Genomic DNA, 14,482 nt, shown 5'->3' with positions numbered 1-14,482 from the left:
TGTGATACAATGCATATGTTAATTAGCTCTAGTTAGCCATTCCACAAGTAGACATATTTCAAAGCATCCTGTTGTATACAATAAATATATACCATTTTTAAAAAGAATATTAATTTATTATGGGGTTTTTAACCTGAATACCTGCCTTGAATAATTTTAACACTGAAGGCTGGTGGCTCAAGCCTGTAATCCCAGCACTTTGGGAGGCCGAGACGGGTGGATCACGAGGTCAGGAGATGGAGACCATCCTGGCTAACATGGTGAAACCCCGTCTCTACTAAAAAATACAAAAAACAAGCCGGGCGAGGTTGCAGGCGCCTGTAGTCCCAGCTACTCAGGAGGCTGAGGCAGGAGAATGGCATGAACCCGGGAGGCGGAGCTTGCAGTGAGCCGAGATCCGGCCACTACACTCCAGCCTGGGCGACAGAGCGAGACTCTGTCTCAAAAAAAAAAAAAAGAAAAAATTTTAACACTGAAATGGTCATGCATATTGTATACATCTGTTTTATTATTTGTTTTGTTTGCAAATAATAGTTTGGCTGTTCAGGATGTTAATCTCTTTAAGCATCTGCACATAATGCTAAATATGACAGTTTAGTTTTTGAATTTATACTTTATAATTCATATCATCCATACCATTTTATTTTACTTTATTTTATTTTTTTGATGCAGAGTCTTGCTGTGTCGCCCAACCTGGAGTGCAGTGGCACAATCTCAGCTCATGGCAACCTCCACGTCCAGGTTTCAAGCGATTCTCCTGTCTCAACCTCGCCAGTAGCTGGGATTACAGGCATGCGCCACCATGCCTGGCTAATATTTGTATTTTTAGTACAGACAGGTTTTCGCCATGTTGACCAGACAGGTCTCAAACTCCTGGCCTCAAGTGATTCGCCCACCTTGGCCTCCCAAAGTGCTGAGATTACAGACATGAGCTGCTGTGACCATCTGATACCATTTAAGACAGAACATGAGATTTTTATCTTTAAGTGTTAAATATGTAATAATTTTGCTAGAACTAGTAAATTAGTTATTACTGGTAATGATTAGATGCAATTGTTCATTCATTATTTATATGAAGAACACTGCCGCACTTGTTTATAGTGCTCATCAGTGCTTTTTCTGTCAAATAATTAATTTGAAATTTGACTACATTTCCAAGCCAGAGATGTTGCTCCCGTGAGTCAAAATTAAATGTGTTGACTGGGCACAGTGGCTCACGTCTGTAATCCCAGCACTTTGGGAGGCCAAGGCGGGCGAATCACTTGGGGCCAGGGTTCAAAACCAGCCTCGCTAACCCAGTGAAACCCTGTCTCTACTAAAAATAGAAAAAAATTAACTAGGTGTGGTGGTACATGCCTGTAATCCCAGCTACTTAGGAGGGTGAGGCATGAGAATCTCTTGAACCTAGGAGGCAGAGGTTACAGCAAGTCGGTATCACACCACTGCACTCCAGCCTGGGTGACAGAGTGAGACTTCGTCTCAAAAAAAAAACCAAAATTAAATTTGTTTCTCCAAGTCTGCAGAGTTTTACAATTTGCAGAATATAATAGTATTATGGAAGGTCTTCAGACAGTTTAAGACTAGTTATTACTACCAGTTATTGTTATTGTCCCAGAACGTAAAATATGGTCATGTCCCTCTACTTTAAAATTCTTCAGTAGCTCCAACTTCTAAAAATAGTTTCTGGAGACTACAGTAAAAACTATCCTTAAGCTTTTTTTTCTCTCTCTCTCTCTTTTTGGGCTGGCAATAGTTCTTTTTTTTCTGTTTTGTTAACTTAGCTACATAATTTACCTTGGTGTTTTTTCCCTCTGATAGGTGGTGTTACTATATTTGTGGCCTTATATGATTATGAAGCTAGAACTACAGAAGACCTTTCATTTAAGAAGGGTGAAAGATTTCAAATAATTAACAATACGTAAGTGTCATGAATATTTTGTGAGAGAAGTACTGACAGAAATCTGGTCTTTACACTGAAACTACTGAGCTAGTTGTCGATCCAGTGATGAGAGAGGTAGGGCATGGGCTGCCCACTGGGTTTAACGATGCATTGGCTTCTTTAGAGGCATGTCGTAACACTGCTGCTGTAGCCAGAAGTTATTACTTCTACCATTTGTGCTGCTGTGGTTCTGCCATAAACAGAGATTTAAGAATGAAGAGTTATTGAGGGGGGTACATGCAAGTGTATTTTTTTTTTTTTTAATTTTAGAAAGAGAATTCAATGCTCCTATTTTTCTAAGTACCAGATGGTTTAAAGATCTTATCTCATTCTATTAAAAAAAAAAAGGAAAAAGTTGGGTAAGGAACCCATGTACTTTCCAATTGATGAAATTAAGTTGTTTCTTTCCTTATGTGACTCTTAGACTTTTTGTCTAGAAGTACACTGTAGAAAATTTGATGCTCATTGTAGAAAGTAGATAGAATAATTTCATTAGCAAGCATAATGACCACTCTGTAGCTTCTCAAAATATATATTTACGGTCTGTTTGCTTCCAGTCATGTTTTCTTCCATCCTTGTTCCCATCTGCTACCAGTTATTGTTCCAGAATATAAAATATGGTCATATCCTTCTACTTTTAAAATTACTCAGTACCTACCACTTGCCATCAAGATAAAAGGAAAACAACAATGATAACAGCCATCATTCATTGAGAATTTACTATGTGCTTCTCCCCTCTTCTGACTCTACTACCCAGACATACTGAATTACTTGCAATTTTCTGAGTATGCTGGAGTTTCTCATACTCTCATGCTTTCACACATACTGTTTCTTTTTTCTGGAATGTGATTTCTCATCTTTGCATTTCTTTCCTTTATTTAGTTAATCCTACTCACCCTTCAAAATATAGTTAATATGTCCTTTCTCAAGGATGCCTTTCCTTACATTCTTCCTCCCCTGCCTGGCCCAGTCCTATCCCCTGCTGAATTAAGTATCTCTCTTAGGTGTTTACATAGCAGCCTATGCAAACCTCAATCATAGCTCTCATCACATTTTGAATTATAATTTGTCACTTGCTTGTCATTCTTTCAGACCAGTGGTTCTCAACCTGGCACAGAATCACCCAGGGGACATTTGTCAATATCTGGAGACATTTTTGGTTGTCACAGTTGGGGTGTTGCCACTGTCTTCTAGGGAGTCAAGGCTGGGGACATTGATAAATATCTTAAAATGCACACAACAGCCTCCCACAGCAAAGAATGATCAAGTCCAAGGTGTCAATAGTGCTGAAGTTGCAAAACCCAGCTCTAGACTGTGAATTCCTTGAAGTCAAGGACTGTCTTTTTACTTTTATTTCCAGCACACTCTAAAGTCTATCACTTAATAGGTGTTCAGTAAATGTTAGAATGAATCAATGAATGCTTAGCAGGATCAAATACAAGGTTTTTGGTTTATGTATCTCAAAGTGCTTAGTATATACGAGGAACCACAAACCAAGTGTATGAGTTTCTAAATATTTGAATTACTGAGGGATTTTTCATTCGTTTTCTAGAGAGCAAATTTATCAAGGCATTTATAACATTTTAATTTAGACAGTACCTTTTCAATTTTTGTCTTTGGTGAAGCAAAACATGCATTTAATCTTTAGTAACAAATCCCATATCTGTCTTCCTGTTTAAAGACTGATTATATTTGGTCTTTTCACATTAATTTTGAAAAAATGAGGGCTTATGTGTTATAAACCACACATAGTTCTCATGTTCTGAATTATAATTTAATTTTGGTCTTACTGGAATATTTCTAGATAACATGTTTATAAGTGTGCATTATTCTAGAAATTCAGGGTTTTTTTGTTTTTTGTTTTTTTTTGAGATGGAGTTTTGCTCTTGTCACCCAGGCTGGAGTGCAATGGCATGATCTTGACTGACTGCAAACTCTGCCTCCCAGGTTCAAGCGATTCTCATGCCTCAGTCTTCTGAGTAACTGGGATTACAGGCACACACCACCACTCCCAGCTAATTTTTGTATTTTTAGTAGAGACAGGGTTTCACCATGTTGGCCAGGCTGGTCACGAACTCCTGACCTCAGGTGACCTGCCCACCCCAGCCTCCAAAAGTACTGGGATTGCAGGTGTAAGCCACCGCGCCCAACCAAAAATGCAGTGTTTTTTGGGTTTTTTTTCCTTTCTTTTTTCTTTCTTTTTTTTTTTTAGATGGAGTCTCGTTTTGTCGTCCAGGCTGGAGTGCATTGGCATGATCTTGGCTCACTGCAACCTCCACCTCCCAGGTTCAAGCGATTCTGCTGCCTCAGCTTCCCAGGTAGCTGGGACTACAGGTGCACACCACTGCATCTGGCTAATTTTTGTATTTTTAGTAGAGACCGGGTTTCCCCATGTTGACCAAGCTGGTCTTGAACTCCGGACCTCAGGTGATCTGCCTGCCTCAGCTGAGATTACGGGCTTGAGCCACTGTGCCTGGCCCATCAATTCAGTTTTTAACTTTATTGCTCATTGTTAATTGTTTGGCTACAGGAATGTTAGAGCATTGTGTTTTTGTTTTTTTTTTTTTTTTTTTTTTTATGTAAAATGAGTAAAAAAGAGTATTACAATTTTATGTACTATAAAGAGAAAAGCGGCCGGGCGCGGTGGCTCAAGCCTGTAATCCCAGCACTTTGGGAGGCCAAGACGGGTGGATCACGAGGTCAGGAGATCGAGACCATCCTGGCTAACACCGTGAAACCCCATCTCTACTAAAAAATACAAAAAACTAGCCGGGCGAGGTGGCGGGCGCCTGTAGTCCCAGCTACTCGGGGGGCTGAGACAGGAGAATGGCGTAAACCCGGGAGGCGGAGCTTGCAGTGAGCTGAGATCCGGCCACTGCACTCCAGCCTGGGCGATAGAGCGAGACTCCGTCTCAAAAAAAAAAAAAAAAAAAAAGAGAAAAGCATTTGGCAATAAAGAATGGACTACTGATACACATGCTATAACCTAGATGAACCTTAAAAAAATTATGCCAAGTAAAAGAAGTCAGTTACAGAAGACCACATAAATGACATATTTCCATTTATATGAAGTGCATGCAGTGGGCATATCCATAGAGACAGATAGAAAGCTGATGAGTAGTTGCCAGTGGTTGGAGGGAGTTGGGGGTGCGGAGTGACTGCTTAGGGGTACAGGGTTTCTTTTGGGGGCGATGAAAATGTTCTAAAATTGATTGTGATAATGGTTGTACAACTCTGTGAATATATTAAAAACTAGTGAATTGTACATCTTAAATGGGGGAATTTTATGGCATGCAGCTTACACCTTAAAACTTTAGAAAAAAAAAAAAGAAAAGAAACGGAGTAATTTGAAAGATTTACTTCCCAAATTGTTTTATTCACCATCTGTAGTCTGTCTTAGGTTGAAAGAATTGTGTTAAAAAAAGAAATCTTATAACTAAAAGTGTGTAGTGTTTTGGGGCTTTATTTGGAACAGAAGTATGCAGTTGTGCTTCCTTTAATTCATGTAACCTATTTTTTAATATCATTCAAGTTTAATTCTTGATCCAATGAATGTATAAGTAAAAAATGAAAGTAATACCCTTCGTTTACTTCAGATGGAAGATAGCACTGCAATATTTTGTGCCTTGGGCAATTGTCTACCTTGCGGTGATTGCTGTTTTATGTGTTGCAGGGAAGGAGATTGGTGGGAAGCAAGATCAATCGCTACAGGAAAGAATGGTTATATCCCAAGCAATTATGTAGCGCCTGCAGATTCCATTCAGGCAGAAGAGTATGGCACTACTTCATATTTTATTAATTATTTTGATTTTTAAAATGTTTTAATGCACATTCTACTGAGCCACAACTTTACACACACAGAATTACATACCAGTCTTAATTCAGCTAATGTATCATATGAATAGATGTTACTTAAAAATTAATAACTAACATCATAGTATTCGCTTACAGTAGGATCATAAACGAATCTGCATCAATTATATTTCCTTATGCCTAGTCTCTTTTATATTTTCACTTAAATATGTATCTGTAAACCTTTTGCATATTTTTCAGACTGTCTCACTTCAAAAATTTGCCTTCAGATTATCCTCATTCCCTGCCTTGACTTATTTTTTAACTTGCAGCTTATATATGGGGGTGTGCTGGTATGGATGGGTATATTGGTGTATATATGCATCCCATACATATCAGAGACTTACATTCTTCTTTTTTTTTTTTTTTTTTTTTTTTTGAGATAGGGTCTTGGCTCTGTCGCCCAGGTTGGAGTACAGTGGCGTGATCTCGGCTCACTGCAACCTCCACCTCCCAAGCTCAAGCAATTCTCCTGCCTCAGCCTCCCAAGTAGCTGGGACTACAGACATGCACCACCATGCCCAGCTAATTTTTGTATTTTTAGTAGAGACGGGGTTTTGCCTGTTGGCCAGGCTGACTCCTGACCTCAAGTGATCCACCCGCCTCAGCCTCCCAAAGTGCTGGGATCACAGGCGTGAGCCATTGCGCCTGGCCCAAAGACTTACATTCTTTAAGGTTTTACTATTTTTAAATATTTCAGAGATTTATTACCACTTTATGATTATAAAAGTAATATGCCCATGAAAAAATATTACCTTCAGTTATTTTTATATGACTGTTAACCTCTTGATTTAGGCACTTGCATTGTAGTTAGTGTAGGAAAGTATCCTTCTCTTTTACCAAGTACACACTGAAGTATTTGCGGTAATAATTCAGCATGTTTGCTACTTAAAATTAGTTAAGAAAAAATATGTATCTATATATACATGCACACATATACATATAGAGAGACAGAGAGTATGACAAAGCAAAGTGTTAGCTATTGGGAAACCTAGTTTTAGGGTTTATTGTAGGGTGTATGGGAGTTCTGTGTCCTATTTTTGCAACTTTTAAAAAGTCAAAATTCACCTTCAGTGACATACTACTTTTAGGTTAAACCAGTTTATCTGGGATTCATAAATGCTACTTTTATTTTCTTATTACAACACTTAACAGAGTGCCTTGCATATGATAGGTGCTCTATGAGTGTTTGTTTGCTTTTATTAATGATCTGTAATGTGTCTCAATAACTCTTTGTTCTACTATGGTGCTTCTTACTTTCTGTTTTGTTCTTTTGTCTTCTGCAGTTTTCTGTGAGCTCTTCCACAGCAGACACTGTCATTTTATTCACAAAACCTTATTAAATTAAACCCACACATATTTAGAGTTACTAATAATTTGGGTATGATATGCTTGTGTCTTACTGAATACAGATGATGATGCTGTTACCAGGGAACCACTTCTGTTCTTCCTGTCATAGTCTTAATATTTCCATTTGTCACTGACAGAAAGGGTCTGTTATTTTGCTGCCTTTCCTTCTCCATTTACTGTTCCTGTGACTGTCAGGTGGAGTTTCAAGGGGCATATTGAGTAGTTAATACGTGGAAATACTATAAGAGTATATTCCAACAGTAATATTTGTGATATTACTATTTAATCAATAAAACTCTTACATTTTCCTGTATTTTGAGCTGTGTTCTCTAGCTATTCTTTGTCATCCAAACCTATCCCAGTCCATTCTTACTGACACTTGTGTATAATTTTTCTGAACCTCATACTTTTCAATTCAAAACACTTAATTATTTTTCCAGATGGTATTTTGGCAAAATGGGGAGAAAAGATGCTGAAAGATTACTTCTGAATCCTGGAAATCAACGAGGTATTTTCTTAGTAAGAGAGAGTGAAACTACTAAAGGTATTAATATTGTTATATTAGTTTAAGTATAAAATTTCTTGGGGCAGTATTTTGAGAAAGATGTAGTGAAAGTTTTTATTTTTCACCCAGGTGCTTATTCCCTCTCTATTCGTGATTGGGATGAGGTAAGGGGTGACAATGTGAAACACTACAAAATTAGGAAGCTTGACAATGGTGGATACTATATCACAACCAGAGCACAATTTGATACTCTGCAGAAATTGGTGAAACACTACACAGGTATGTGAATATTTCAAAGGTAAAAATTATTTCTTCACATTCTAGTTTATGAGGACAAAATCCATATCCTCATTTCTCTTAAGATTTAACACACTTATTTACACATAATACATACCCAATAAATGTCTGTTGTATTCTAGTTTTAAAAGGAGGAACAGGTGATACTTAGTACTTGAATCGTGCTACTCAGATAATGTGCTAATAGACTCTCATCATTTGAGTCCTTATGTCTTACTGGCATAGTATTTACATTGGAGTTCATTTCATCACATGTACATTGTGAAAATAAACCTAAAAGCAAATATTTATGGACACTTAGTAAATAAAACTAAACATTGGGTAGCAGAAAAAGCTACGTCAGAAGGATTACCTTCCTCTGCATGGGCTGGATCACATAAGCTTTCCTAAATATAACTCCAATGAAATTTGGTCTGATGATAACATTTTTCTTATCCTAGAAAATTAACCTACAGCGATTATAGACATTTTTGTCTTTCAAGGACGGAAGGTATTTAATATTAGAATCTTCTGTCTCAAAATTTTTCATTACCAGTTTGGTATATGAATGCCCCGAAAGTCTTTATGTGATTAATACTGGGAGAGGGGATGTTTCCATGGTAATGTCTTCAATGACAGCTGTCTACAAACTGTGTCTGTCAAGTCACCCAGCAATCTTGACATTGATTAAGCATGTTACCAAGCAGTGGCATCACTTGTAATTGCCTTTGTCACAATGTGAATTTATGTGGTTATTTAGTGAGAATAGGAGAGAACATATCTCATTTACAATAAGAAAGATTATATAAGCAGAATTCTCAAGTTAAGCCGTTATGAATCTAGGGTTCCCTGACTTTGTGTCTCCCTTATTTAAAAAATCAGTCTCCTGCTAGGCATGGTGGCTTGTGCCTTTAATCCCAACTACTGATGCAGGAGGATCACTTGAGGCCAGGAGTTCAAGAACAGTCTGGGCAACATAGAGAGACCTCATCTCTTAAAAAAAAAAAAAGAAAAGAAAAAAGGGCTGGCATGGTGGCTCACGCCTGTAATCGCACCACTTTGGAAGGCCGAAGCAGACAGATCACTTGAAGTCAGGAGTTGAAGACCAGCCTGGGCAACATGACAAAACCCTATCTTTATTAAAATACAAAAAAATTTAGCCAGGTGTGGTGGCATGTGCCTGTAGGCCCAGCTACTTGGGAGGCTGAGGCAGGAGAATCACTTGAACCCGGGAGGTAGAGGTTGCAGTGAGCTGAGATCACACCACTGCACTCCATCCTGGGCAACAGAGTGAGACTCATCTCAAAAAAAAAAAAAAAAAATCTCCTAAATGATCCTAAATGAATTTTTTCTTTGACTTTTGGTTTGCCTGTTACAAATTAGTGGCTATTAAATATAACATTTAATGATAACATTCTTTTTGAGAATTAATAAACCCCAGTGTACAAAGGCAGAACTTTAGAAGCAGACAGACCTTGATTTGAATCCCATCTCTACCATATACTAACTGCAGGACCTTGGGGGAAAGTTGCATATGTTTTCAAAACTTCATTTATATGAGATATTTGTAAAGTGCGAATTTAGCACAGTACTGGAACATACTAAGTGTTTAGTAAATAATAACTTAAAATATATATGTATTTTTTAAGTTATACTAAGTAGCAAATATACTAATATATTTACTATATATTAGTATATACATACTATTTAGTAAATATATTTACTATATATTAGTATATACATACTAAGTATTTAGTAAATAATATATGTGTGTGTGTGTATATATATATATTTTTTGAGTCAATCGCACTGTGTCACCCAGACTAGAGTGCATTGGCACGATTTTGGCTCACTGCAACCTCTGCCTCCCAGGTTCAAGCGATTCATCTGACTCAGCCTCCTGAGTAGCTGGGACTACGGGCATGCACCACCATGCCCGGCTAATTTTTGTATTTTTAGTAGAGACAGCGTTTCACGTATTGGCCAGGCTGGTCTCAAACTCCTGACTTCGTTATCTGTCCACCTCAATCTCTCAAAGTGCTGGGATTACAGACGTGAGCCACTGTGCCTGGCCTTAACAATAAATTTTACAAAATATTTCACTTATATATATTTATATTATATATTTATATATATATATTTCATGTTTTGCTTCTTATGGACAACTCCCTTTTTGTTTTGTGTTTTTAGAGTAAAACTCGAAAGGACTTCTATTTTTGTTTTTCTGCAGTTTAAACTTAAAACATTGATACACTACATACCCTGTAATTTTTGTAATTAATTCTACAGTGTAGTTTATTCATTTATCTAGAACATGCTGATGGTTTATGCCACAAGTTAACAACTGTGTGTCCAACCGTGAAACCTCAGACTCAAGGTCTAGCAAAAGATGCTTGGGAAATCCCTCGAGAATCTTTGCGACTAGAGGTTAAACTAGGACAAGGATGTTTTGGCGAAGTGTGGATGGGTAAGAAGCCTGAATTTTTGTTTTCTGTCATTGTTTAGCTGTGGATTAAAGTGCAACAATTTATGATAAAATGTTTCATTATTTAAGGTAAGTGCTGTTTACTGAAGTTTGGTCTAAAATCCTTTAAAATATAAATTCATAAAATGTGTTGTTTAGGAACATGGAATGGAACCACAAAAGTAGCAATCAAAACACTAAAACCAGGTACAATGATGCCAGAGGCTTTCCTTCAAGAAGCTCAGATAATGAAAAAATTAAGACATGATAAACTTGTTCCACTATATGCTGTTGTTTCTGAGGAGCCAATTTACATTGTCACTGAATTTATGTCAAAAGGTATGTATTAGTATCTCCTTAGGTATTCGTGTTGATAATATTTTTAAGAGTCTTTATTTCTATTTATATGCATATAGACTTATCATATACTGTTTTCTAATTTAAGATTTTTCTGTAGACATTTGAATAGAAGAAACCTGACGCTTTGTGATTATCCAGTTATTCCAGAGGATAGTATGACGTTTAAAAGGAAAAGTAGGCAGGCTGAATTAATTTTGAAATTAAGTTTGACTAAAAGAAACGGAAAAGCTAGAAAGGTGAAAAATAGAAATTATCTGTACACATTTAATTAAAATGATAAAATCAGAAAGATACATTTTTAGTACTAAAGCAAAGAAATAAGGTAAAGTTAAAATAAATCAGTTTTCTCATTTTAATATAAACATAATTCCTATATTCAGGACTTCTAGGAACATTTTTTGGCCACTGTTTTTTTGTTTGTTTTTTTGATAGAGACTGGGGTCTCAACTATGTTGCCCAGGCTGGTCTTGAACTCCTGGGCTCAAGCAGTCCTCCCTTTTTGGCCTCCCAAAATGCTGGTATTACCAGCATGAGCCACTGTGCCTGGCCTCTCCACTACTTTCAATGGAAATTTCTTCATTTTCCTAAACTCTAGACGACAAGATGGGATCTTCAGTAACAGAGTTAGTTAGGGGGAGGATAAAGAGATTAATACTCTTTCCTCTTTTTCCCTGTGCAAATGATACTTTAAAGAGGAACTAGTAAGTCAGCAGATATGCTGACAGGCCTGATTTTTATGTGTTTGATTTGATCTGCTTTATTATTGTTATTTTTACTCTTGAACCAATAATATACAGTAGTCACTAATTATGTTACCCTCTCCAGTAGTCTCATCTTGACCAATGAAGTAGTTCCATCTAGTGGTGACAAGGACAACTACAAGTTACGTATTTGCTATAGGAAAAGTTTTCCCTACAAAAGGGGACTGAAACCAAAAGTTAAGAAATGATACAGCCTGTTTATTGATAGCCAGAACACACCTAAAGACCCAAAGCACCTGGCGCTCTTTGGAAGGAATGTATACTTCAAACAGTTGCCAAATATGGCATTTTTTTGGTTTGCTTGGTGTTTTGTGTTTTTGTTTTTTTGTGAGGTGGGGCCTCACTCTATCCCCCAGGGTGGAGTGCAGTCACAGTTTTCTGCAGCTTCGACCTCCCTGGACTCAAGCGATCCTCATCTCAGCCTCCCAAGTAGCTGGGATTACAGGTGCATGCCACCCCACATAGATAATTTTTGTATTTTTCTACAGATGGGGTTTCTCCCTGTTTCCCAGGCTGGTTTGGAACTCCTGGGGTCAAGCGATCAGCCCGCCTTGGCCGCCCAAAGTGCTGCGATTACAGGCGTGAGCCACCACACCCAGCCCAATTATGCCCTTTCAAAGAGTATATTAGATGAACCAGAAGAGAAGGGAGGGCCAGGCATGGTGGCTGACCTGGGAAACATGGTGAAACCCCATCTCTACAAAAACTAAAAAAATTAGCAGGGCATGGTGGCACACACATGTAGTCCCTACTCAGGAGGCTGAGGCATGAGAATTGCTTGAGCCCAGGAGGTTGAGGCCACAGTGAGCTGTACTTGTGCCACTGCACTCCATCTGGGGTGAAAAAATGAGACCCTGTCTCAAAAAAAAAAAAAAAAAGAGAAAAGGAGAGGGAAGATGTTTAAATCAAGGTATTGGAAGCAGGCCAGGCACAGTGGTTCACGCCTCCAATCCCAGCACTTTGGGAGGCTGAGGCAGGCGGATCACTTGAGGTCAGGAGTTCGATCCCAGCTTGGCCAACATAGCGAAACCCTGTCTCTACTAAAAATACAAAAAATAGCCGGGCTTGGTGGCTCGTGCGTGTAGTTCCAGCTGCTTGGGAAGCTGAGGCACGAGAATGGCTTGAGCCTGGGAAGCAGAGGTTTCAGTGAGCCAAGATGACACCGCTGCAGTCCAGCCTGTGTGACTAAGCGAGACTCCGTTTCAGATAAAGACTTTTAACAATTAAAAAATATATTGAGGCCGGGCGCGGTGGCTCAAGCCTGTAATCCCAGCACTTTGGGAGGCCGAGATGGGCGGATCACGAGGTCAGGAGATCGAGACCATCCTGGCTAACACAGTGAAACCTCGTCTCTACTAAAAATACAAAAACTAGCTGGGCGAGGTGGCGGACGCCTGTAGTCCCAGCTACTCGGGAGGCTGAGGCAGGAGAATGGCGTAAACCCGGGAGGCGGAGCTTGCAGTGAGCTGAGATCTGGCCACTGCACTCCAGTCCGGGTGACAGAGCGAGACTCCACCTCAAAAAAAAAAAAAAAAATATATATATATATATTGAGAGCATAAACAATGTAATGAAGGTAAGGCTAATAGCCCACTTAGCGCTGTATATTAATTTAAAAATTATTTAATTGGGAGAACACGGTAGAATTCTGTGTTGTCAGACCACTGGGAACAATTATTTCCAGACGGGAGAGATTTAAAATACAAGATAACAAAAGTCCTTTCTATTTTTAAAACTCTTTAATTCCTCATTTTGGTATTCACTTAGCACTTGTCCCTTGATAATCTGTCCAAACTCATTGCCCCATGCACTCCAGCATAAACCCACTGTTCTGCTCTTTGTTTTCATGGTTTTCTTCATGTTTTTTCTTTCACCTGGAATTTGGTTTCCCTAGCTCTGGACCAGTAAGTATACCAACTACACTTCCCCGATCCAGTTTATGGTCAGGCATTCCATTTAGTTGTCATTTCTATTTAGTCTTCTTTAATCTGGAGCCATTCCTGAACCTTCCTCTGTCTTCCATAGCATTGTTACTTCTGAAGAGAATAGACCACTTGTATGTTTTAAATGTGCCTTAATTTGGGTTTGTGTGATGTTTTCTCTTGATTAAATTCAAGTACATTGTAAGCTTTTAACAAATAATAGAGAAGCCATAATCAGACTTCTAGCCTTTTTCTTTGCTGTTATTCATAGTACTTGGTAGTTTTCAGAGAGAGCTTGGTCACGGCAGTAGTTCAACAGCAGCTCATTTAGCTACCTGTATTTAGTTTTAACTACGCCCAAGAAATTCCTAGTTGTCTGAATTCTTGATTCAGATTTACTTAAAATTATGTAAGTATTTAATACTGCTTTCTGAATCAGAATTGGGATATTGATCAAAGCAAGGAAAAAATGCCTCTTGTCAGGTAAAGTTAATGCATTTTCTTTTTTTTTTGCATATGTTATCAGGAGAAGTTTTCAAAATTTCAGCTTAGAGACCTCTTCTGGGATCTAGATAATTAGAAACTCCAAAACTGCACAAAATTTTAAAAAATGAAAAGCTAAGAAGTTCTGTGTTGTGATTTGGGGTGGAGTATTCATTTCAATCCTAATATAAGATTTGCTTATTTTGTATGAATATCTTATTGTCTGTTACAGGAAGCTTGTTAGATTTCCTTAAGGAAGGAGATGGAAAGTATTTGAAGCTTCCACAGCTGGTTGATATGGCTGCTCAGGTATCTGTATATATGCATGTATCCATTTGAATTGAAAGTGTATATTAAAATGTAGAATAATCTTACCAGAATATTATAGTTTAGTGAAATGGTGGGATTTTATTTTTATTTTTTATTTTTTTAGAGACAGACTCTCATTCTGTCACCCAGGGTGGAATGCAGTGGTGCACTGATAGGTCCCTGCTTGAAGAGCCTTGAATTCTTGGGCTCCACCAATCCTCTCACCTCAGCCTCCTGAGTAGCTGGGACTGCAGGCGCAGG

At 38.2% G+C, this 14,482-nt stretch overlaps 1 protein-coding gene across 6 annotated transcripts in view; it reads left to right on the top strand.

Annotated features, from left to right (window-relative positions):
• YES1 (YES proto-oncogene 1, Src family tyrosine kinase) overlaps window positions 1–14,482 on the top strand; it is an 88,400-nt gene that overhangs the window by 56,154 nt on the left and 17,764 nt on the right. For all 6 annotated transcript variants that reach the window (XM_033178200.1, XM_033178199.1, XM_033178196.1 and 3 more), the window contains 7 exons: window positions 1,819–1,918; window positions 5,613–5,711; window positions 7,582–7,685; window positions 7,776–7,925; window positions 10,234–10,389; window positions 10,546–10,725; window positions 14,145–14,221. In XM_033178200.1, coding sequence (XP_033034091.1) covers window positions 1,819–1,918; window positions 5,613–5,711; window positions 7,582–7,685; window positions 7,776–7,925; window positions 10,234–10,389; window positions 10,546–10,725; window positions 14,145–14,221 — 866 coding nt within the window. The remainder of the gene's footprint in view (window positions 1–1,818; window positions 1,919–5,612; window positions 5,712–7,581; window positions 7,686–7,775; window positions 7,926–10,233; window positions 10,390–10,545; window positions 10,726–14,144; window positions 14,222–14,482) is intronic.

Source organism: Trachypithecus francoisi, unplaced genomic scaffold (assembly GCF_009764315.1).
Source record: "Trachypithecus francoisi isolate TF-2019V2 unplaced genomic scaffold, Tfra_2.0 Lachesis_group19, whole genome shotgun sequence".
In the NCBI taxonomy this organism is placed as follows: domain Eukaryota; kingdom Metazoa; phylum Chordata; class Mammalia; order Primates; family Cercopithecidae; genus Trachypithecus; species Trachypithecus francoisi.
The sequence above is the reverse complement of the archived record's forward strand: the minus strand, read 5'-3'. Positions and strand labels throughout refer to the sequence as shown.